General features: G+C 40.2%; 1 protein-coding gene across 1 annotated transcript; it reads right to left on the bottom strand.

Annotated features, from left to right (window-relative positions):
• Positions 1-21,702: 21,702 nt before the first annotated feature.
• Positions 21,703-22,463, bottom strand: LOC103420174 (putative invertase inhibitor). Its single transcript, XM_008358238.4, has one exon. It carries the CDS (start codon positions 22,389-22,391, stop codon positions 21,819-21,821), a length of 573 nt encoding a protein of 190 aa, XP_008356460.3. The 5' UTR covers positions 22,392-22,463; the 3' UTR covers positions 21,703-21,818.
• Between the last annotated feature and the right edge of the window lie 3,965 nt (positions 22,464-26,428).

Here is a 26,428-nt window from a genome sequence, read left to right on the forward strand (position 1 = left end):
CCTACTAGTATGTTGTCATACTCAACTGGTCTAATCAACATATGCGTCAGTATTTTAACCTTGCCATTGGATTACTTCGATGAAGCAACTTTTGAGCAACTCCAACAGACTTGCCAAATGGAATGGTGTTTGTTACTAAGTACAAAAAACTACATAGGATAAACTAGCTCCAACCAACAGACTCTTCAACACATCTCACCAAATTTGGGACCTTGAGCTCACTCACTATATCTATGGACTCTTCACCCTATTCCACAAACATTCTTTTTATTACAATAACGTGCCTTGTCCACCATCTCCCTCAATTAGTCCAATAACAAAATAAACGTGAGACCAAGTTGTCTCATTTTGGATAGAAAATAATATAATATTAAAAAAATTCGTCTATAAAAGTGCATAATTGTGATGCGGGAAATTTTAGTCTTCAAACTGCTATTTCGGTCAACAAACTTGCACTAAAGAATTACATTTGTGCAGACTATTGATGATACTCACAAGTCAATCATACATATGTCATGCAAGCATAAATCTGGGACTTCTCTTGAGGGTTTTCAAATGTGGGATAAGCCATGCCCAAGTAAGAGGTTCTCTTAGGTACCGTTTGGTACGCAGGACGGGACAGAACGGAGTGGGACGAGGCATTCCGTCCCACATTTGGTGCGCCTAAAACGGGTGGAACGAGTTGTTCCACAGGATGAATTTTGGGTAAATTTTCATTCCGTCTCACCCCTCTGAAACGACTTGTTCCACCTCCGTAGAACACAAATTTATAACATTTTAAGACAAAAATACCCTTATCTTTTTCAATATTTACACCATCTAAAACAAACCCTAATCCATTCTCTTCCGCTGCCTTCCTTTTCGCGTAGCCTTCCTCATCATCCTTCATCGTCATCCTCATGTCTCTCGCCCTTCTTCCTCTTTATTTCCTTCTCTCTCTCCCCTCTCTTCCTCTCTCTCTTTGCAAGTTAAGGTTTTCTGATTTTTTTTTGTCTGATTCTGCAATTTTGGGTTCGACTTCACTAGATCACGATTCTCGCCTCTGTAAGATCTCGATTGATCTCCCTTTTGCTTTAATTCGTATTTATTTTTGTTCTTGCTATAGTTTCTTGAATTTGGGGTTTCTATCATGTTGGCTGCCCTATTTATGGTATTCAAAATTCCTAATTTTTCTGGATGTAGTTATTTTATGGTCAATTTTGTTTTCTTGTAATATCTTCATGAAATGATTTGGAATATAATGTATGTGCAAGGTTTATTTTGAATTTTATTTTAATGTTTATGGACTGCTTGTGTCACTTTTGCTTTAATTCGTATTTATTTTTGTTCTTGCTATAGTTTCTTGAATTTGGGGTTTCTATCATGTTGGCTGCCCTATTTATGGTATTCAAAATTCCTAATTTTTCTGGATGTAGTTATTTTATGGTCAATTTTGTTTTCTTGTAATATCTTCATGAAATGATTTGGAATATAATGTATGTGCAAGGTTTATTTTGAATTTTATTTTAATGTTTATGGACTGCTTGTGTCACATCCCAGCCCGAGCCCCCACCACATCCCAGACTCAACTCCACCGTAGTACAATATTGTCCGCTTTGGGCCCCTACCACACCCTCACGGTTTTGTTTTTGGGAACTCAGATGAAAACTTCCCAGTGGGTCACCCATCCTGGGAATGCTTTCGCGCAAACTCGCTTAACTTCGGAGTTCCGATGGAACCCGAAGCCAATGAGCTCCCAAAAGGCCTCGTGCTAGGTAGAGATGGAAATATACATATAAGGCTTATAGGATCCACTCCCTTGAGCGATATGGGATCTTACAATCCAACCCCCTTAGGGGCCCGACGTCCTCATCGGCACACTTCCGGCCAGGGATTGACTCTGATACCAAATTGTCACATCCCAGCTTGGGCCCCCACCACATCCCAGGCTCGACTCCACCGTAGCACGATATTGTCCGCTTTGGGCCCCTACCACACCCTTACGGTTTTGTTTCTGGGAATTCAGACGAAAACTTCCCAGTGGGTCACTCATCCTAGGAATGCTCTCGCACGAACTTTCTTAACTTCAAAGTTCCGATGGAACCCGAAGCCAGTGAGCTCCCAAAAGGCCTCGTACTAGGTAGATATGAGAATATACATATAAGGCTTATAGGATCCACTCTCCTGGTGATGTGGGATCTTACAATAGAGCCAGGGCATGTTGGCCATCACGTGAGAGTGACGTAACCATGTGCACAGTGCGAAAGCAATAATGATATGGAGAATTACGAGTGAATAAAAACCAAACTACTAAAAGTACTAGTTAAAATAAGGTGCTAGTGCGAGATTAAGTGTGAAATATACAATCAGAGCATAAATAACCTAAGTGCAGTCCGACTGGACAAGTACTAATTATACAACACCTAAAGGTGATCCTACATTTGTGATGTTCTGTCAGAACCACCGTCGAAATCCCCGTGAGCCACCAAAGCACTTCAACCTAAAACTTGGAGGGGCGCAAAACAGAAAGTGTGAGTGGGCAAAAACAAAGCTTTTCAAATTCATTTCATTTATCAAAAGCGCTAACCCCTCGTCGTAAAACCTGTATAATTTTCCAGAAAAATAATATAGGCTATATCAGAAATCATGCTCAGGATGAAAATCCATAGAAATATACCATGCCTAAGTATCTCAACGAAATGCTATAAGTAACTCAGTTAAAATATATCAATGTCGGATATCGTATCAGTCGGCTCCACCTAACGTGACCTGCACGGCTGAGTCTATAGCTCATAACCAATCTCAATCATATCAAATCTTGCACACAAGTCGGAACCACCTAACGTGGTCTGTACGACAAGACTTGGTGTAAAATAAATATGCTCTAGTGTTACGATCACGTGAAGACTGTGCGAATGATCGCGGGTCACCTACGAGTCGGAACCACCTATAATGGTATGTACGACAAGCATGTGCACCTAACTTGGATCCAAGGTGAGCATATGGTGCGGGAGGTGAACATCACGTGAATGACTATGCCCTAACTCTGGGTTGGAGCACTAACACTGGGATGCAGGTTTATAAGTTCTCAATGCATCACATCATATCTCACATAACTAAAGCAATCTCATATCTTTAATTTGTGAACTTACCTGGCACTTACCTATGCGTCCGCAACACCAATCATAAATATATGCAACTATTAATGCATAAATAAAATAGGTAGATACTTTGCATGGCATTTCAAAACGTATAATCATTCAAATTCATTTTCTGGGAAAAAATCTCAAGTATATAGGTATATACGGAAAACCAAAAGCCCATTCACTGATATGTCGAAGGGTCGTAGCCCCCGAGCCTCAATTGATGGCGCTCATCCTCTGGATAGGTCTCACATATATGTGCAATAACTAAATAAACGTTAATTAAAGCACACAACCAAAATTAGCTAATAACTTCTCATACATTGCTCAAATGGGGTATTTGAATATACCACCATGATCTACTCAACCTCAAGAACATCCCCATATTTTTAGAAAAAAATTTCGACCTCCCATGCGCCGCTACATGCCGGCTAAGGCATGCCTAGACGAGCCCCCATGCGTGGCCAAACCCTAACTGCAGCTTAATTGCCATTAGGAATATTCCGTTAAATCTTAACAGAAGTTAACGGTGTTACCTTACGTCGTTAGAATATTCCGTCAGACTTGACGAAATATTCTTCTTCGTCTTCCTTGGATCGCTGGAAATCGTCGAATGCACCGGTTTCTGGAAAAACAATCAAACCTTCATATCTTCTTCAATTCTCAACCAAAATTCACAACATTTATACCAATTTGAAGCTTAGGATGAGAGGAACAAAACCTTACCACTTTAAAGCCCTAAAATCCACGGGATTTCACCATAGAACCCTTGATAATCCGGCCAAACCTGAAACTCGCCAAACTCAACTTCCCGACGTCCAATTCACGTTGTTTTTCTTCTCCAAGCTTCGTGAAGATGTCCTAAAGCTCACTAGTAGCTTAAAATCTTCTAAAAACTTTGAAATCACGAGTGTATGAACAGTGCTCAAATCGGAGATTATGGTTTCTCGGGTTTTTTGGGATTTTCACATCCAACCATCACTACCATTTGACTCATAAGCTTGCAAGGAGTCCAAAACATCGATCACAACCTCGATTCGTGAAGATTGAAAAGGTTTAAGGGTTGTCTGTACAGGTTGTACGGAAATGGAAGAAAATCCGAGAGAGGGATGAGAAAGAGAAGTCAACGGAAGTGGTGTGTATTAGTGTGAGTGTGTGGTCCAGTTTTGGGCTACTAACAACCACAAAACCATAATTTTTAAGTTCTAAAAACTTAGGAACTAATTAGATTAGTCTAACACCCAAACTCAAACCACAACACTACACCATATACTCAACATCCAAGGGTATTCTAGTCAATTCACACCATCGAAAAATATATTTTGAGATGGGCTGTCACAGGACGGGCTGTCACAGTTTGGTTGCTGAGAAATGGTAGGAAATGAAGAAAAACTATATTATAGATTTAAATTGTATATTCTAGTTTTTGGGTTTTTTACAATGGATGTTAAATAAATGAATAATGTCACATCCCAGGCTCGACTCCGCTGTAGCACGATATTGTCTGCTTTGGGCCCCGACCACGCCCTCACGGTTTTGTTTCTGGGAACTCACGGGAGCAGAACTTTCTAGGGGTCACCCATCATGGGAGTGCTTTCGCGATAACTCGCTTAACTTCGGAGTTCTGATGGAACCCGAAGCCAGTGAGCTCCCAAAAGGCCTCATGCTAGGTAGAGATGGAAATATACATATAAGGCTTACAGGATCCACTCCCTTGGGTGATGTAGGATGTAACAAATAACCTTATACTTCCTGGTTTGAGTTTTATTTTCTGATTGATTTTGTTTTCTATCTAAGCTTATCATAGTCATCGTCGATTCGTCTTGTTCGTCCTCAGCCTCTCACGCCCTTTATTTCGTCACCCCTTCTGATTCAACGGCTCTGTGAATTAGGGTTTTCTGAGCTGCCCCAATCCTTGATTTCGTCTCTCATGGTGTCGATAGTCGTCTCCTCCAAATAGTAGAGTAAAAGCAAATTCATTGCAAAATTCGTATTTTCCAAGTAAAATTCTACATCCTTTTTTCATACAAATTTGCCAAGAAATTCATAAAATTTGGATTAAATTCATAAAATTACATAAAGAAGCAAACTTGTTGCAGTTGTTGGAAGCATAAGCTAAGGATTTAAAAAAGGGCATTTTTTTCCTTTTAATTTTGTCTCTATTTTCAACCTTATATTATGGTTGAATTAGATTTATAAAAAGGTGTAATATAGTTAGTCAGATATGTGATTTATCAGTTGGGAATATTTTGCAGGAAGGATGAACAGCCTTAAAGATTGGATTTCTTCTCAGTTAGTATCCATGCCTCTGGTTTCGCCTCTGCCGTTGTTGGGCAGTGACAATTTCTTTAGGGAGGAACCCTCCAATGAAGAATTTGTTGCATTCATTGAGAATATAGTAAGTTGCATGTCACTTTTGAGAACTTAGATGCTTCAACTATCTGAATATTTATGGGAATGACTATTAGGCTGACATGGTACTGGAATTCCTGCAAAAGATTTCTAATCATGTTAACAACTCAACAACTTAAGAGTTGTTGTATCATTAGATAACACATGGTGCACTGCTATTTTATTTGCTCAAAAGATATGAATTGTATTCTTTAGCATTACATAGTGGGTTTAGTATGGATGTTGCAGCACATTAGGTCTATTGGGATTGTAGGGATATAAGTTAGTTGGTTAGTAGCTTATGAGTGAAGCAAAGAATACTTGTATTAATAACAAACACCTCTCTCTCTCTATAATTCATTCATTGTTCAAGGAATGCAATCTTTAGTCATTCACTTTCTCTCTCTAAATTCTTTGCCATTGTTTTTCGTTTTGCTTCTTCTGCAATCTCCAAAAGCTAATCATGGTATTGTTATATGTGTTCAAATATGAACAAGTTCAAAAAAAATGTCTCGTTCCGTCCCACACATAAACATTATACCAAACAACAGACAGAACAGGGGTAAGTTAGTCATTCAATCTTTTGGTTCCGTTCCATCCAGCAAATACCAAATGTAGAACGAAACAACCGTCCTGTTCCGTCCGGCACGTACCAAACATAACATGGAACCTCTATTCCGTCCCGTCCTGTCTCATCCCGTCTCGTCCCATTCCGTTCCGTTCCGTCTCATCCCGTATATGTACCAAATGGTACCTTAAAGATTTTACTAGTCTTCATACACGGGCGTCAATATTTTACTAGCCTTCATGCCGCAGAAGACATTTTTTGAATTATGGCGTGCTACACTCGACTTACACATTTGAAATGTATTTATATGCATGAATTGCTTCAATAATTTTATTTAGGAAAAATTAGTATCCGGTCCCTAGTTTTTACTGTTCATTGACTAACACCTTATTAGTTCTCAAATTTTGATTCAAGTCCCTAGCATTAATGTGATAATGAATTTACATGTTTATTATATAATTTTTTTAATATAAAAATTAGTAATTAATTTAGGGTTTAGTACTCACACCTCTATTAAACTTCTAATTAATTTTCAATTCAAACATTTCCAAAATAATAAAAAATTAAATTAAATTAAGTTTGTACCTATTAGTTTTTTTTTTATTTATAAAAAGATTCTCAATTTTTTAATCTTAAATGTACCCATTCATATAATTTTTCAATTTTTTTAATCTTAAATGTACCCATTCTCAAATATATCAATTTGTTATATGTAAAATGTACCCTTTTTTAATATAAAATCCATTCAAATTTTTTAATCCATGTTTAAACTTATATGGGTACATTCTTTTTCGTTGATTTGAGAATGTATCCATGTTTTGGTACAATAACTTTTTTTGTTAATTTTGGTTAATGTACCCATACATATGTGTATACACACACACACACAATATAATAGAGAGAATAATTTATATTTTATTATTTTTAATCCCATAAATTATGGGTTTTATTTAAAATCTCATTAATATAAACAATTAAAATTTTCAATTTTTAATTTTTAATTAAAAAAATATAGTAACTTACATTATTACATTATTACATTAATATCAGGGACCTCAATCAAAAACTAAAAACTAACAAGGTTTCAATCAAAGAATATTGATAGATAGGGACCGCATCCAAAGTGTCCCTTTTATTTATGACAAAAAGAAAGTCAAATATTTGAAGTAAATGAATAATATTTGACCATGCTAAAAGAAACACATCATAAACCAATCAAAGCAACTGAATCCATATAATAAAATTGGTCTTTCAATTTCCATCTACATTATATTTAATTTACATTAGGAATAGAGAAAATAATATTTAATAAACAATTGATTGAATTACATTATTGCTAGCCCATTGTGAGGCTAAGCCCACCCCTACCCTTTAGTGTAGAAAACATCGTTTATTAAAAAATAAAAATAAAAATAAAAAAAAGATCATTTCACAAGTAATTGAATCACATTATTATGTGCGTGCGAAATACCTTTTTTATAACTAGCACTATGTGCCTCTTAAGTGTTTAAAAATAGAGAAAATAATACAACTGATTGAATCACATTATTGTGCGCATGTGAAAGACCTTTTTTATCACTGGTGGTACACAGATCTTAAAATGTTTTGAACGTATTTAAAAACTGAGAAAATAATATTTAATAAACAATTGATTGAATTACATTATTGTTAGCCCATTGCAAGGTACTAATTATTAAAAAAAATAAAGCTGTACAGGAAAAAGTTAAAGGCTTTATAGCCAAAATGGTCCTTGAGATTTGCATAACATATCACTTTGATCCCTAAGATTGAAAATGAATAGAAATGGTCCCTGAGATTGTCCACCATCCATTATTTTGGACATTCCGTTAAAAACTATATTAAGTGTCCCGGAGCTCTTGGTTGAAAATTTGGGCAATTTTCAAAGCTTCATAACTCAATCGTTTCTTAACCAAATTCGACCCATAATATATCAAAATGAAGATAGGAAAGTGTAGAACAAGTTTAAACCTATTTGGAAGCCCAATGGCTGCTGGCGATGGCCAGAAAATAGCTTGAAAGGTGACTGGTCCGCGGGAAAATTAGAAAACTTGCCGGAAACTGCGTAAACTTTAAACGTTCACAACTTCTTCCATACTCAATGAAATCGAATGATTCAAAAATTAAATCATACTTCTCAACATGAAAAATAGAATGGTATATTTCTCGATGTCGAACTCACCGTGGTTTGGCCAAAAAATAGCTCGAAAGTGGCTAACTCCAAACCAAGATGGCCACTTTCGAGCCGTTTTCCAGCCAAACCATGGCAAGTTAGCCATCTAGAAAGATATCATTCTCTTTGTCTCATCGAGAAGTATGATTTTTGTTTTGAATCACTCGATTTCATTGAGTATTGAAGAAGTTATGAACGTTTAAAGTTTACCTAATTTTGGCGAATTTTCGAGTTTTCCAGCGGACCAATCACCTTTCAGGCTATTTTTCAGCTATTTTCAACAACCATTGGGCTTCTAAATAGGTATAATCTTGTTCTACACTTTCCTATCTTCATTTTGATATATTATGGGTCGAATTGGGTTAAGAAACGATTGAGTTATGAAGCTTTGAAAATTGCCCAAACTTTCGACCAAAAGCTCCGGGACACTAAACGGAGTTTTTAACGGAATGACCAAAATCATGATGGTGGACAATCTCATGGACCATTTCTATTGATTTTCAATCTCAGAGACCAAAGTGATGTATTATGCAAATCTCAGGAACCATTTTACTAAAAAGCCAAAGTTAAATATTAAAAACACTGTTTATCACTGTACACTGAATATTAAAATATTAAAACACTGTTTATCACTATACATTGGATAGTATAATATAAAAACACTGTTTATATGACAAAAATACGCTTGCCACATTTGATGCATTATTTCGAGCTACTTTTCAATTTTTTTGTTTGGAGGGCATTTTTGTCCTCTCATTTTTTTTTTTTTTTTTGTGAAGCCTATGACCCTAAAAAATATTATTCACAACAGTATTGGCTTTATATATAGAGATATGTAAATGGGTTAACGAATATGAACATACCATTTAAATTGGACACCTATGAAGTTTTGTAAGTGAGGAACATGAAGGGCAAATTTTTTAAAATCTCTAACCTCTTGTAAGGTATTGATAGAATAGAATTCACATTAAAGACTCGGCTTAACAAGGTTTGATCACTTTATAGAAAGAAGTTGAGGTTTCACTTCAAAATTAATTGAAAATTGGAGGAGCAACTCAACTTCTTATAAGTCATTGCAAAGTTTCTTGATTCTCCTATGTTGAGTTTTGCCTTTTACATTCACATTATGTTAGAAATGTGCTATAAAAGCCAATCAGAGATGATACATTAAGAACATTTTGCATATTAAACTAATTTAGTTTAATCTAAGGGCAAATATTATTGTTTAAAGCTGTCTCATTAAATGTTATACACCTAGACAATAAGCCTAAAGAATATGTGATAGAGAGAACGTAATGTAACAGATGTGGAGCCAAAAATAATCATAAGGCGACACGTGGATCTTTGGATAAAAAAGGACAAGAATACCCTTGAGGCACATTGGGATTCCTACGCGCGAGTAGCGAAGAATCATCTTTCAACAAAATAAAAAATGCTCCAAAAGAGGTAACCAATTCAAAGTCCATCTCATCAAATCCCCTTTTGCAAGGTAACCTACAAAATAATGTTAATTGGTTAATTAATGGATTAATTACCCAATTAATCCATTAAACATCAATTAAATTACCCAATTAATCACAAAATATATCCCATTCACCCTAAAAATAGGTAGTGGCCGGCCACCTCACATTCTTCTTAGTCTGTCTTACTTTTCCCCATTTTACTATCCCATATATACAAATAAATAATTTTATAACCTCCCATTTACTTCTTTCATACTTAATTAGCCAATAAATTGGCTAATTAAGCCAAAATCATAACCACAAAAACCATCAAGGCCGGCCACACCAAGGGGAAAAATGGGTAAGCTTAATCCTATAAATAGGCACCTATTCTCACCAAAAAGTCATTCCAACACTTTGGCAAAAATCCCAAAATTCTCTAAACACTCTTTCTTTCTAAATTCTAACTTTGGCATCGGAGGTTCTTCGGCCAAAGCCCCCCCATTCATCGTGGGGGCATGAGGCTCTTGGCCTTAACCTAAGGTGTTAATTGTTTTGTAGGTGCAAAATTGTCCAAGATCAAGGAGGAAGAAATTTGCATCCACAAATTGGTGCTTTCATTGAGAGTTGAAATCCATACTCGTAGAAGACTCTCGCACAAAAAGGTTCTTTGATAAAACGTATAGGCAAAATATAATGGCTAGAAATTTAGAAAATTCCACAAGTGAAAATTCTAATGTTCAAGAAGTGGGATTGCGGAGATCCGTGAGGCTAATGCGACAATAAGTGGAGCAGCATCACCACCACGAGTTTCCACCATGGGAACCACCACAGTGGCGAGGTCCATGGTGCCTTCACCATATCCCGAGCCGTGCCATCCAAGGCTCACGACACCAAGGCCACAGCCCAAGCCATGCTATCCAAGCTTGCACTCGTCCGAGCCCAAGCCGTGTCATCCAAGCTTGCACGTGTCTGAGCCCAAGTCGTGCCATCCAAGCATGCACGCGTCCGAGCCCAAGTCTCGTATTCGCATGCATCACGCGCTGAGCAACCCACTCCCGTGGTCCAGCCTACTCCCGACGAACAGCCCACTATCGCTGCCCAGCCTGCTCTCATTGCCCAGCCTGCTCCCGATGAGCAGCCTATTCCCGCCGAGCAGCCTGCTTTCGTGGCCCAGCCTGCTCTCGATGAGCAGCCCACTCCCGTGGCCCAGCCTGCACCCGTCAAGCAGCCTACTCTCGTGGCCCAGCCTGCTCTCGACGAGCAGCCCACTCCCGTGGTTCAGCCTGTTCCTGCCTAGCAGCCTGCTCTCGTGGCCCAGCCTGCTCCCGACGAGCAGCCCATTCTCGTGGTCCAGCCTACTCCCGTCGAGCAGCCCACTCTCATGGCCCAGCCTGCTCTCATGGCCCAGCATGCTCATGTGGCTTTCCAAGTAGCCCAAGTCGGCCCAAGACTATCTCAACCATCCGGACCTACCATCGAGCCGGGGGCATTCTCACCATATTTTTTCACGGATTTGACATTTCCCAACTCAAATCTCGCGCCCAGAGTCTACCACCCTTCTATTGCCCAAGGAGGCACATTCCTTCCAAGCTCTTCCAATCCAAGTGGCGAACAACATTTGTCTCGACAAGTCATAGAATTGACGAGTGCCCTTGCACAGCAGACGACTTTGGTGAATCAACTCTTGCAGTGCACCAAGATGCAACGTGCCCCAAACAAGGTGTCCCGAAGTAGGACAGGGTAGATAAAGAACCTCTCCAGCAGTGTCCCGGTAAGCAGCCACTCGACCAGCCACGAACCGAGCGCTCAGGCAGTGTACACTCCCGATTGAGCCCCCGAGATATCGTATACTCCCGTCTTAGAGTGTGGAAGAGCGTGCACTCTCGACTAGGCTCACAAATGAGCATACATTCACAGTTGGGGTCACACTCCGATAGTCAACATGAGCAGTCTTCCAGGCGAAGTGTTCATTTGTGGCTAAGCCCGCAAGGAGCATCCTCCACCTCACATCGGAAAAGGCAGCACGACGGAATGAGAGAAGCAGTCACTCAATCCAGCTCAAGTTTAACCAGCAGCCTGCGAATAACTCGCTCGTCTGCTAGGAATGCACCATATACACTGCATCCGCGGTATAGACGAGCCAAACACATGGAAGAGCAGCCTAGACCAGCAAGTCATGGTTGGGGGCAGGCGAGAGCTCCGCTACCCCAACAAAGGCAAATTCAGGAAGAAGTAAAGAGACTCTTGACCAAGCAATTGCACGATTTCTAACGCTACGAGGTCACTGACGAGGCACTATGACGAAACATGACCAACATAAACAGGTCACCCTTCACGGACGAGATCGAGCAGGCAGAGCCTCCACGCGAGTTCAGCATGCCACATTTTACATCTTTCAAAAGGGATAAAGACCCGGAGAGACACTTAAAACGCTACCGAATCGCAATGATCCCTTATCGAAACAATGATGATCTCATGTGCAAGATATTCGCCAGCATTCTACAAGACGAGGCGCAAGATTGGTTCTACACCCTGCCGCCACAATCCATCCGGAATTTCTACGAACTTTCTTTGGTTTTCACCAAAGAATATTCATCCTATCGCTCGATCAAAAAGAAGTCTGACCATTTGTTCGACGTCAAGAAGAACCCAAAGGAGTCGCTTCGTGACTATGTGATGAGGTTCAAAGTAGAGAAGACAATGATAGTCGGATGCAACGACTCGATAGCTAGAACAGCCTTCCAAAAAGGACTTCCAGCAGACCACCCGCTATTCGAAAAATTGATCATGAAAAAAGATCAAACTCTGGCAGACTCTTTCGCTCTGGCAGAGAAGCATGCACTTTGGGACGAGGCTCGCCAATGAACATTCAAAGACTTGAAGAAGTACCCGACGTCACATCCCTACTATCCAAATCGGAAGTAGCGGATGACTTATTCACATGTTTGACGGTATCTAGACCAACAATAAGCTCTATCATCATGCGAGAAAAGCTGGGGGCCCGACTACCTGTATTCTACAGTTTAAAAGCTCTCATCAATGCTATTAGAAATTCAAAAGTTAACTTTGGCAATATTTGTTATAACCTGAAAGCTCAAGTTTTACCTTCAAATGCATGTAGTCATCATCATGACGCACTATTCCGTCGAATCCAGACGCACGACGATAAAGGCGTAGACCTTGGCGGATGCAAAGTTTTCTGACGAACGCAACAACTAGGCCCAAAATACACGCCAAGGGTAGACAAACACTGGAAGGAACACTCAAAAGCAAGTTTTGTCCTTGTCACCCCAAAAGATTTTACATAAAAGCAACATGTACCGGCAGTTGAGCACTACCTTCTGCTGCGCGTCACACGGCCCTAGCGAACCTTTGCTCCATTATTTAGCTCTAGAGTGGCCCAATACCGACAGTTGAGCATCTCCTGCCACATGTAACATGGCCCCAGTTCCACGACTCCCTACCGCACCTTCACACCTAGCCTTGACAACGCAACAGAGCGGCCCAACGGCGCCCCGAAGGCAGCCGAGCACACTTTAGCTACACATGCTCCCTCAATGTAGATTTCTGGCATTTGCATATCGATGACGTAATACCTAGAGAAAGTACACAAGCAGCTTGAGGCATTTCAAACTTAAACTCTCACTCAAGTTCTCTGGGCAGACAACGCTCATGCAGACGTACTAGCCGGCCTAGGCTCCGCACTCGATCACCAACTCAAAACGCTCTATTCTGGTGGAATATATTGACAAGCCAAGCATAGAGATGGAGCCAGCAGCCTAAGTGTCATAGCATTCTCATCCAAAGATCCCACACCGGATCCCGACAATTTGAAAGTTCTAAGATCAATCCACGAAGGTGTATGTGGAAACCACTCCGGAGGCCAATCCTTAGTATAGAAGGCTTTTAACGCAAGCTATTATTGGCCTACCATGCACCAAGATGCTAAAGAGTTGGTATAAAAGTGCCTTAAGAATATGGCATCTAGCAGCACATGTCCACGCCGAGATATCCTCAAAGCAATGGGCAGCCGAAGTATCCAACAAGACGATCCTCGACTGCCTCAAAAAATCCCTCACCAGCAAAAAGGGAAAATGGCTAAACGAACTCCTCAGATGTTTATGGGCATATCGTACCACCAAAAGATGAACAACCGAACAGTAAGGAGATGGTCACAAGTTTAGATCTGGCAGAGGAGAAGCGTGAGCAAATCATCATTTGAATCGTAGCCTACCAGCAGCAATTCCTCTCCAGCTACAACAAAAGGGCCAAGATCCGACAGTTCCAGCCCAAAGATCTAGTATTAAAGCCTTCATCACTGCCCGCAGAGAAGGCTCTAAAAAGATGAATCTCGTATGGGAAGGTCTGTACAAGATCAGCAGAGAATGCGGCAAGAGTAATTACACCATCACCACCATGAAACGGCAAAAACATCAAAAAGCAGTGGATGGCCTACAATCTGAAGAAGTACCATGTGTGACCTCCCGCTACATAAAAAACCGAAGATTCAAGAAGCTCGATGGGCACCACCTCATAAGCTGAGGATTATCCAGTTGTTATGCAGTTCCTACCTTACAACTAAGTTCTCGTTCGTTTCACTCGTTTTTTCAATAAGGAATTCAGAAGTAATCACAAATTGGCTCAGCTGCATACTTACAACAACTGATCACTCTTGCACTTCAAAAGAAAATTGCGCCATATTTAGGAACTCATCGTAGGAATTGCGCCCCTCGAGGGACCAACCATGCTCTCCAGTGCGAGAGGGTAAACCAATTCCCCGACACCTATATGGGTCAATTTTCCAAGACGGAAGGATAAACTTTACACTCCGAATATCCAGACATGGATGAGCCTGGCTGCCTTAGTATAACTAGATGCACAATGGCTTGTGCTAGGATTCTTAAAAGTAGCCACAATGGTCTTTGTCAAGACTTAGCTAACTGAAGGATTTTTGGTCTCTTGGCTTAATCCGTAGGGAACCGGGCCTTAAAGACGGAAGGGGCACATTACGCAGTACACCCTACAAACGGTTGCCCTGGAACCCTAACGCTGCTACCGAGTGCACTAAGGTAGCCTACAGATTCTGGAAGACTGTCTATGGCTTGCCCTTCGACAGTAAAACTGCGCTAGACTTATACAACCGCACATTCTTGTGAAAGGTTAAACAAGCTAGCGTGCATATACGAAGTTTTATCCACTGCCGGCATGCTACGTAGTCGATAAGCTTCACCTCTGCCAAGCGCGAAACAACCTACACTAAGTCCTAAAGTGTTGCGATACTTGCTATGCAACCTACAAAATTGGAGAAAGCCAAGGTTAACAGCCTAGTGGTTATCGGACTTGTCTGCTTCTGTAAGTAAAGTATCCAGCTGCCAACCCTATGGCTAACAACCTTGCAAAGTTCTACACCAACACCTACGGCTGCATAGGCTACGCGGGCTTGTCTGCTTATAAAAAAATAGCATGCCTGCCACTGGTCTATCAAGTCTAAAGGTTAAGGCATGAACAAAAGAAGCAAAGATGAAGAAAAGCGAAGGAAAACATGTATATAAACAACTAGCAAAGGCCAAAGAAGTTCAAGCAAAACAAAAGCTACAAGGAAAAACAAATAAAATCCTAAAGGCTACCTAGAAGACTATAGCAGCTTGGACATCCCACGACTACTCGGTCGCCACACCTTCAGCAGTCGCGACGCTCTTAACAGCGGTATTCATCCGGCGCTTCACCCTCGGCTGCCCCAGCTTGGGCACTAACTTCTCCAACTACTTCACCAATGGAAGCCTCAAAAGTAAAATCAAGCAAGTCTTCCGAAGAAATAGAGAAGGTCTCGAAACCCCGAGCCCAGTTTTTCACCTTTCAGCTGCTCATCTTCCTCGAGCAGACCAACATGGATGCTCTGCAGCTCATCCACTTCCTTCTTCAGACTTTTGTTGATCTTCAGTACACCTTGAAGTTCCAACACTTGGGGTTCAAGTCTATCGACGATTCTCTTGAAGTGGATCACTTGATTATAAGCAGCAATCAACTTTTCATCCTTTGCATAAACAGCGAAACAAAGCTCAGAAACTGCAAACTCAAGATCTTGAATATGAGGTATGTAACATCCAATCTCCTTCTCTGCATTTTCATGCTTAACTTGGATCGCGTCAAGCCTAGTCTTCAAGTCAACGATCTTTTGGCGAAGGTCTCAAGCTGCAAAGAAGTGGGGGCAGACGTATGAAACCCCTTCTAAGCAACGAGCTCAGAATCTGCCATAGTATTTGCCGTCTCCTTAGCAGCCTTGCTATATCTGCATCATAGCAAGCAGAGCGGTCCTTCTATAATTGGGTCGTATGCTTCACAAACGAGCTTGGGCAAACACCTTTTTGACGTCATTAACAAACTTGGCACAAGCGTCCATGTTTTCAAGAGATCTAGTTTCAAAAGCACATAGATCTCAGCAGCCTTCCCAAAAGCAGGCTTAGTGGATTTCTCACAGCTGCCTACGCGAGCAGTCTCCTCATTCCTAGCAGGCGAATTAGTCTCAGTAGCATAAGGAATGGACCTTAGCGCCACTTTAGCATCAGAGTCCACCTTATCGCTCTTCATAATAGCAAGCCTCTCCAAAGGTGAACCGAACTTAGTCCCCAATAGACGTCTTGGTACAAAATTCGGCACTAAGGGCATGACAGGACCTTTATGCCGAACAATCCCATTAGCAATCGTACTAGCCATTCTTGACATGGCAGGCACCACATGCTCAGATCTAGCAGCCTCATTTTTCATCCCCTTGGAAAAAGTCAAGTCAATCACAAGCCTGGAGGCAGTCGGCGAACCTGCGTGAACGAAAGAAGTCTTTGGTTTTTTCTCAGCCGGCATCTCTTGAGCAGGCAGGGAAGATCCATTTTCCCACCTTCATTTGCAGTAAGATCCACAACAGTGATTGGACGAGCCAATGCATCCGCCTTGATCCTATTCACCTCATCTTTTGGGAGCAACCCATGTTTCTCCTGACGAATAGAGTTAAAGTTGCCAACGTCATTCGTGGTACCTAGCAGGGGAGTTCAACCCAACATTCTAGCAGTTCATGAGGCCCGCAATCTCTTCATTTCTCTCAATCACCAGCCTAGCTCGCGTCATGTCCAAAAGCCTAAAAGGACATGAGCCATGTGACTCGCCTAGTACTGCGCCCCAGCGCCACAATCCGTGGCCCCAGCCACACAAACTACCCTTGGTTCTAGCCAAGTCGAGCAGCTTAAAGCAGTGGTCTCTGCCACAATACCTCATCGGCCCATGCCGAGCCGACTCCTGGTCCATGCTAGTCGACGTGCTGCACCACCCCGACGGCTGCCCCGCAGTAGCACCATCCAAGAAGAAGACAAGGAAAATTAATTTTTTCTTACCTCAGTGCGGCACGAAGAAGACGAAGAAATCAATGAAAGACGGTCTTTTGCACGGGCAAGATGTAGAAGATTGCCAGATGAGGGGGAACAAATATCCTCTAACTTTCTATCTCTTGTGGCGTCGAATAAATTGCTCTCCAAGGTTGATTTAATAACCCGCTTAAAGTGGACTTAAATAGGCTTTGAGAGAAGTTTATTTCCCTTTCCTAGAAGGACCTAATTTCCAATTAAAAAGAGAATCAACATCAAAATATGAAGCAATCCTACGTTTCCGGAAGTAAGAAGATCTCTACACCTGCTGCCCTTTCTTACGAGCAGCCCAACAGGTGTGGGGGCATTTGTGGAGCCAAAAATAATCACAAGGCAACACGTGTATCTTTGGATAAAAAGGACAAGAATACCCTTGAGGCACATTGGGATTCCTACACGCGAGTAGCGGAGAATCATCTTTCAACAAAATCAAAAATGCTCCAAAAGAGGTAACCAATTCAAAGTCCATCTCATCAAATCCTCTTTTGCAAGGTAACCTACAAAATAATGTTAATTGGTTAATTAATGGATTAATTACCCAATTAATCCATTAAACATCAATTAAATTACCCAATTAATCACAAAATATATCCCATTCACCCTAAAAATAGGTAGTGGCCGGCCACCTCACATTCTTCTTAGTCTTTCTTACTTTTCCCCATTTTACTACCCCATTTATACAAATAAATAATTTTATAACCTCCCATTTACTTCTTTCATACTTAATTAGCCAATAAATTGGCTAATTAAGCCAAAATCATAACCACAAAAACCATCAAGGCCGGCCACACCAAGGGGAAAAATGGGTAAGTTTAATCCTATAAATAGGCACCTATTCTCACCAAAAAGTCATTCCAACACTTTGGCAAAAATCCCAAAATTCTCTAAACACTTTTTCTTTCTAAATTCTAACTTTGGCATCGGAGGTTCTTCGGCCAAAGCCCCCTCATTCATCGTGGGTGCATGAGTCTCTTGGCCTTAACCTAAGGTGTTAATTGTTTTGTAGGTGCAAAATTGTCCAAGATCAAGGAGGAAGAAATTTGCATCCACAACAGAGTTAGATTCATGAGACCTTTCTTTCTCAAACACATATCCTAAACATTCCTGATCATATGATCACTAATTGGGGACTAACAATCAGGTAAGATAATATCATACTATGTCTTTTCTCTTCAGAAAGTGACTGGTCTCGAATCATTGGTCTAAAAGACACCAAGGCAAGTATATAGGTGCTCAATAGAGAATGAGTTCAATGAACACAATCAAAGAGGAGTTCTTATACTCATGTCATATGAGAACTTACTAGTTGAAATAATAAAAAATAGTCATCTCATTTCACCATAGCCGGCCCCTAGGAGGAAGTTCACTAGCATGTATCTTCCTCCTAGGTTACTATTCTCCTCTTCACATCTCTTGCCTTGTTATGGAGAAATTAGAGGTTTCTTTGGACATTTTATTCATCATGAATCCATGGAGAAAGAAGCAAACGAATGAAGGGCCTCTCTTGGGTGATTAGCATTTGCCCATATAGATAGGAATCTATTATCATGAATTCTCAACTATTTCTTGTAGATCTGAATTGAGTCTTAGTTCACCACACTAGTAGCCTTTGAATATCATGGGTAAGATTTGTTTTTAAGTGCATATGAATATGCTTTCGCCTTTCAATTGTTAATTAGCTCTATGTATGTTGCTCAAATGATCTTTATTTAGCCAAAATGTTCCTTCAACAATCTCATACGCCTTCTTACATGTGACTAATTTTTAAGGCCAACATGCGGCCAATTTTAATTGAGTCATAGTTTAATATGTGGGCAAACCTTCCACTCCAAAACCAATTAGCAAATAGCAAGCAAGACATTTGAGCAACATTTATTTTATTATCTCGCCATGTCACATCCTGCCCCGGGCCCCCACCACATCCCAAGTTCGACTCCACCGTAGCACGATATTGTCCACTTTGGGCCTCGACCACGCCCTCATGGTTTTGTTTCTGGGAACTCACACGAGAATTTCCCGGTGGGTCACCCATCATGGGATTACTCTCGCACGAACTCGCTTAACTTCAGAGTTCCTACGGAACCCGAAGCCAGTGAGCTCCCAAAAGGCTTCGTGTTAGGTAAAGATGGGAATATATATATAAGGCTTACAGGATTCACTCCCCTGGGCGATGTGGGATGTAACAATCCACCCCCTTAAGGGCCTGACGTCCTCGTCGGCATACTTTTAACCAAGTATTGGCTCTGATATCAAATTGTCACATCCTGGCCCAAGCCCCCACCACATCCCGGGCTCGACTCAGCCGTAGCACGATATTGTCCGCTTTGGGCCCCGAACACGCCCTTACGGTTTTGTTTTTTGGAACTCACACGAGAACTTCCCAGTAGGTCACCCATCATGAGATTGCTCTCGTGTGAACTCGCTTAACTTCGAAGTTCTGATGGAACGTGAAGCCAATGAGCTCCCAAAAGGCCTCGTGCTAGGTAAAGATGAGAATATACATATAAGGCTTGCAGGATCCACTCCCTTGGGCGATGTGGGATGTAACAATCCACCCCTCTTAGGGGCCCAATGTCCTCGTTGGCACACTTTCGACCAAGAATTGACTCTAATACCAAATTGTCACATCCCGACCCAAGCCCCCACCACATCCCGGGCTCAACTCCACCGTAGCACGATATTGTCCGCTTTGGGCCCCGACCACGCCCTCACAGTTTTGTTTCTAAGAACTCACACAAGAACTTCCCAGTGGGTCACCCATCCTGGGATTGCTCTCACGCGAACTCGTTTAACTTTAGAGTTCTTACAGAACTCGAAACCAGTGAGCTCCCAAAAGGCCTCATGTTAGGTAGAGGAAAATATACATATAAGGCTTACATAATCCACTCCCCTAGACGATATGAGATGTAACAATCCACCCCCTTAGGGGGGCCTGACTTCCTCGTCGGCACACTTCCGACCAGGGATTGGCTCTGATACCAAATTGTCACATCCCGGGCTCGACTTCACCGTAGCACGATATTGTCCGCTCTGGGCCCCAGCCAAGCCCTCATGGTTTTGTTTCTGGGAACTCACACAAGAACTTCCCAGTGGGTCACCCATCCTGGAATTGCTCTTGCGCGGACTCGCTTAACTGCAGAGTTCCTACGGAACCCCAAGCCAACGAGCTCCTAAAAGGCCTCGTGCTAAGTAGAGATGAGAATATACATATAAGACTTACAGGATCCACTCCCCTGGACGATGTGGGATGTAACACGCCATCCACACGTCTAAGTTTTTTCTCCTCAATCAACTTTCAATTTTACAATTTGCATATGAAAATTATTGTGTGATATTGGGAGGATTTTCCAGCATATGTAGCAAATAATTGTGCAGTTGATATGGGTTTCGTTTGTTTTATGAGGATAAGGTGTGGATAGAGGAAGGAAGACCCTTCGTGGTTTCTTTCTCTTCTTCCCAACCCATGATCTCATCTCATATTTAGATGATGTCTTTTTCGATAAAAAAAAAAAGTTGTGTGCGAGGGCGACATGGGCGATATCGATCCATCGCCACCAAAGACAAGTACGTATTCAGCAAATTGTGACAAAAGCCATGGTGTGACTTCACACCCAGTTCACATGCATGCGTGTATTGGAATGTCGATCTAATTCAAAACTAAAAAGAAAAAAAATGATTTATTATTAATAAGAACTCTTCTAGCCAATCATATGGAGAATAAGCATTAACATGGCCTAAATTAAGAAAAGGTGAAGATTCCGTTCCGTTGATTAATTTAAAGAAAATGTTAAAGAGACCATATTTATTGATCACTTGACGTGACTGCTGTGATGGTTATGCCACATTATTAAACTAGGTTTTTTAAATACATAATTAAAACCTAAATGTTTCTTGCTCATTAACTTGACATGGCTTCTTTTGAAAGAAGTACAATATTCATTAAAGCAACTTAGAATACGTACAAATTAAGGATAATATGCTTACTGGGTCTTGATAAAAACCTTACCGGAAATTTCAACCAGGTCTAAAGAAAAAATGTCCCACACAATAGTAGACCTATCCTCAAATGAATAATATAAATTGAGATTACATGGCTTCTTGCACATTCTTTACTGCAAAAAAGAAAAGCAAGACGTTTGCCTCTTTTAGTCATTCGTACTATCTCTTCCTTTAGAAACCTTTGTGTTTGGTTTGGTAAATTTCCTGATGTAATAGTTTTGATAAGTTGATTAAACGTCCGTAAATTTTTTTTTCCTTAAAAATACAAATAAAACAGAGCCGATTTTAGATACTTACGAAAAAAATGTGTTAATATTGGGGTTAGCACAAATGGTGATGGAGAGAAACTAATCCCTAAAATCTCCCGAAGCAAAAGGCAAAGTCATTTTTTGTTGAACAGTTTGCTAATGTTTGTTATAATCTTTGGTGAGCTGGAATGTGGTCAACCAGAGAAATTTTTGTGTTCGCCCAGAACTTGTTCGCAGAGAAGTGCGTTATGATTAGGTCAACAATAAACATTTTTTCAAGCACGTACGTCATAAATACTTGATAAAAGAATATATACAAAAAGAAATTAGTGGCTGCTGCCGAGCTTATTGGCTTGTTTATTGTGGAAATATATTATACACAATACTGCTTATATATCATAAACCTATAAATTAACATCTATATATATTTTGCCTTTCTCAATCAATTAGATAATGTATTGATAAATGCAAGAGAAATGACGTTCAACTGAAAGAAGACATCATTCTCCTTTCTCAATGGCGACACTTCACGTTTCTTATCCTTGAAACCGTCTTCACAGGTACTAGAAGCGTCCATGGCAGAGCTGACTTCCACATTTGCTTTGGGAAAATCCTTGGACCGAAAGGCGCAAAGAGCTTCTTGCAGCGTAGGGATGGCGTCCGAGTAGAGTTCTGAGCAGCCTTTCAAGCAATCCCTTGCGTACTTGTCGAACTGTTTGTCCTTCAAGAGCTTCGAAATGATGGAGTTGATGTTCGTCGCGTTGGATATGGTAAGGTTAAGTGAAACGAGGACTAGTTGTTCAAGGTGATCTGGACTTTGGCCGTGGGATTTAGAGTTGGCCTCCTCAAGGCTTGCAACACAGAAATTGTAGCTCAAATTTGGATCACCATCTGAGGCTTTCTTGCAAGAGTTTTGGATGAGATTATTAGAACCAATTGTGCAGTGAAAGAGCATCAGAAAAGTGATGGTGATGGTGATGAAAATCTTGGAAAACGAAGAGAAGAGACTCCTCATTTTCCCCCTTCTTTTCAGAGAAAGGGCCTTTTGAGAAACTATTGAACATGAGAGTTGCTTTGGAGAGGGAAAGGCTCTTGTTTATATATAAGCACACGTACTTAATTATGTGCGCTCTCAACAATATAACATATCAATCAAAGTTATGTAGATTATTAGAATGGATAGTGCTATTCACACGTTCTTTTTTATCCCTCACAGATTTTTGTTAATTTTTATTCATTGGTCCCCAGGGACAAAGTCAGAGATTTGCATGAATGGATGCATCCTCAAACAACAAAGTTATAAATTGAAAAGCTCAATAATGTATATGATAATATAGCTCGATTCAGTTTAGGAATTTAAAGATCCGAATCATCTATATTTTAATTAATGTCCTAATAATCAAAACCATATGACGGTTAGATAAACCAAACGATTATATTAGAGATTAAGCTCTAACAAAGATCTAGCAAATATTCTCCCTCAATGGAAGGGACTATATGACAATATTTTGTAAAAGATTATTATCCTATGTATGTCATTATGTATAATTTAATAGGCAGGCTGGTCGTGGAATCTTATGATATAATGATGATCAGTCTTTATAGAAAGTGAACATCATTAACATTGTGGGAAAACCAGACATGTTGTTCTTTTTGCTTTCTGTTTTGATGTGTTTTTTAGCAATGAAGATACGTGACTGTTATATTACTCTTACATATATAGCATGTGAGTTTTGGCACGCAAAGGAAAACGGATGGATATATGGATGAATGCATGTAAGTTCTTTGTTTTTCAATAAAAATATACAACAACAAAAACAGCAAAATTTTATCCCATTAAATAGGATCCTGTATGAATCTTAGTGAACTGAGTAATTGGGATTGTCAATTTAAATCATGCAGTTCTTATTAGCATATTTGTCACATCCCGGTCCGGGACGGACCACTTCCCGGGCCCATTCCACCACCGTAGCACGATATTGTTCGCTTTGGACCCCGACTACGCCCTCATGGTTTTGTTTCTGGGAACTCACACGAGAACTTCCCAATGGGTCATCCATCATGGGAGTGCTCTCGCGCGCTACTCGCTTAACTTCAGAGTTTCGATGGAACCCGAAGCCAGTGAGCTCCCAAAAGGCCTCGTGCTAGGTAGGGATGAAAATATACATTTAAGGATCACTCCTCTGGACGATGTGGGATGTTACAATATTTTACTGGCCCACCTTATACGCAATCTCTCTTTTTAATATCTAAATCTCTCTCTTGAACATTTCAAATTATCCATTCCACAGGCTCCGAAGTAAGAAATAATCTCAATCCAAATTCTAAAATGCCCCTACACTCAGTTTTAACCAATATTTATATGAAGAAATGAAAAGAAAAGAAGATGGATGATAATAATGGGACCTTTGAAGACGATAAGGAGGTAGTGGCGGCCGTGATAATTCCATCCGATTTTAATATTCAATATGCATGTAATATAACAGGCTGGCTGCATCAAACTCGATTGCTTTACCTCTCTCTCCACGTAAGAAATTATAATTACATATTAGCGTAATTAGTGAATATTCACCGTAAGAAATTATAATTATGGATTATGGATATTGTAACATCCCACATCGTCCAGGGGAGTGATCCTTAAATGTATATTATCATCCCTACCTAGCACGAGACCTTTTGGGAGCTCACTGGCTTCGGATTCCATCGGAACTCCGAAATTAAGCGAGTAGCGCGCGAGAGCAATCCCATGATGGGTGACCCACTGGGAAGTTCTCGTGTGAGTTTCCAGAAACAAAACTGTGATGGCGTAGTCGGGGCCCAAAGCCGACAATATCGTGCTACGGTGGTGGAATGAGCCCGGGAAGTGGTCCACCCTAGGCAGGGATGTGGGCCCGGGAAGTGGTCCGTCCCGGGCCGGGATGTGACAGATATTCACTGTAAGAAATTATAATTAACACTTTGAAATTATAATTATGGATATCACCGTAAGAAATTATAATAATTTTCAATTAAGAAAAGTATAATTACATATTTAGCGACTAGTGAATATTAATAAGCAAAGCAAAATAATGTAGAGATGCTCCATCATCCCGCAACCAAACACATCACACTTTTGAAAAGCATATTAAATCTTTGAATTTTTCGCATGTATTTAATTGGTTAAACCTAATGGTTTAATTTAGTGGGAAGATAACAAAAGTTTGGAACTATCAATTTGAGTTTGAACTTCTATGAATACTTTTTTCGCCACCTGCTTTGGTTTAGCATATCGTTTAAAAGTTAAAAGTATGATGCCACCTTATTAGGTACCAAAGTTGCATGAAAAAAAAAAAAAATTAATCTAACAAGGTCTCGAATTTCAAAGTGTTCAAAGCAAATTCATCTCCACCGGAAATTCACATGTGCTATGTCTTTGAATCTATCCTAAAGCTCTACCTTCATTTTTTCTAAATGCTTCCAAAGATTCTCTGTAACCCACTTACCAAATTATGAAAGAGTGTTTGGAATCGAACCAAATATTGAAGATATGTACGGCCAACTTACAATCAATGTGTGGTGCTATATTAATAAAATAATAATTAATTAGTTATAAATAATAATTTTTTAAAATTAATTATTATTAAGAGAATGGGAGAGGTTCCAAACTATTAAAATAATATAGGAAGGGGGAGAGTTTCGAATCCGGACGCCTAAGTGTAAACTCAACACCCTAGGACTTCATACATGGGATTCGTTCAAGTTAGAGTGGTTGTTTAACACTTTGGCTTCTGATGTAAACTTTTCTATTCGAGTTTAATAAAATCTCTATTTCGACAAAAAAAAAAAAAAAAAAAAAAAAACTCAACACCTACCCACTAAGGTATTAACAAAAACATTTCTTTTTTTAAGTCTCACCTACACTAATTTTATCATCTCTAATCTAAAATAAATTTAAAAAATAAACATTTCTCCCTCTCTCCTCACTCCCACATTCTCTCTCACTCTCTTCCTCTCTTCTCCAATTTTAAAAACAAAATTAGAAAAATTTCACACACTGTGTGTGGACATATACTAGATAGTAATAAAGACTTTACTACTGATTTTGTTTTCCTCACGTTACATTGGGCCGTTCCGAAAGATTCCAAACTCCAACGGATTAGCACAAAAGTAGAGTGATATTTTGTATTGAAAAGGAATGTAAGAGCGTGAAAAGCCGAAAGGCAAATGGAAACATCTGTCGAAGAAAAGTTAGAGCCGAACAAACCCAATATAGCAAATGAGAACACAAATGGCCAATCATCCGACATTTGGGCTGGCCTAGTTTTGGTCTTTCTTGTGCTGGTGTTATGTATGGTGGGAAGCTTTTGCGGCGTGTTTGTTTGACAGTCTCAAGAGGGACTGGTTTAAGTAGGATTATTATCTTACGTTTAGTGCAAGCTAGAATTGGAGACTAAGTCGGACTCGTCCCGATTACACACCTCGCTAAATGTTGATATAAATAACTCTGAGCTGCAATATCTAGGATTACCAACCTTGTTACTTCGTCGTTCTTCTGGTGAGCTGTAGATAAGAATGTGGAATATAGTTTTTCATAGTTATAAATAAAAGAAAAAAAATAGTCCTAGTTACTCCAGCACTGCATTAAACGCTTTATTATTCTAGTACTGCTTAGGTCATACCAAGCCAAGTTTAGTTCATACCAAGCCAAGTTTTTCATGGTATCTTTAACCGATGAAGATGCACAAGGTAATATATCAATTTCACTTGAAGCTTACTTGTAGTTTCGGGCTTGGTCAAGTGCGATACAAACCCTATAGTAGGAGTCCCCCAAGTCGCCGAGCTAGGAGATTTGCCGAAAGAGGTGATAGACAAGGTAAGCAGTCAAACTTCCAAGTAAGCAACCCAGGATCAGAGGTTTGACTTTGGCTTCCGGTTGATTGTTCTCCTTCTCCTTGTCTCTCATTCAACTGCCAGGATAAGGAGAAGCAAATGGATAAGAGATGATATGAGATACTTTTGCTTTTGAAGAAGTAACTTTCCATAGGCTTATTCTTGAACTGTGCTGGAGGGTTT

This window comes from Malus domestica, chromosome 06 (genome assembly GCF_042453785.1).
Source record: "Malus domestica chromosome 06, GDT2T_hap1".
In the NCBI taxonomy this organism is placed as follows: domain Eukaryota; kingdom Viridiplantae; phylum Streptophyta; class Magnoliopsida; order Rosales; family Rosaceae; genus Malus; species Malus domestica.

What these genes read in the sequence shown, in the direction of transcription:
- LOC103420174 (XM_008358238.4), bottom strand. Translation starts at nt 22,391, where the DNA reads ATGAGGAGTCTCTTCTCTTCGTTTTCCAAGATTTTCATCACCATCACC.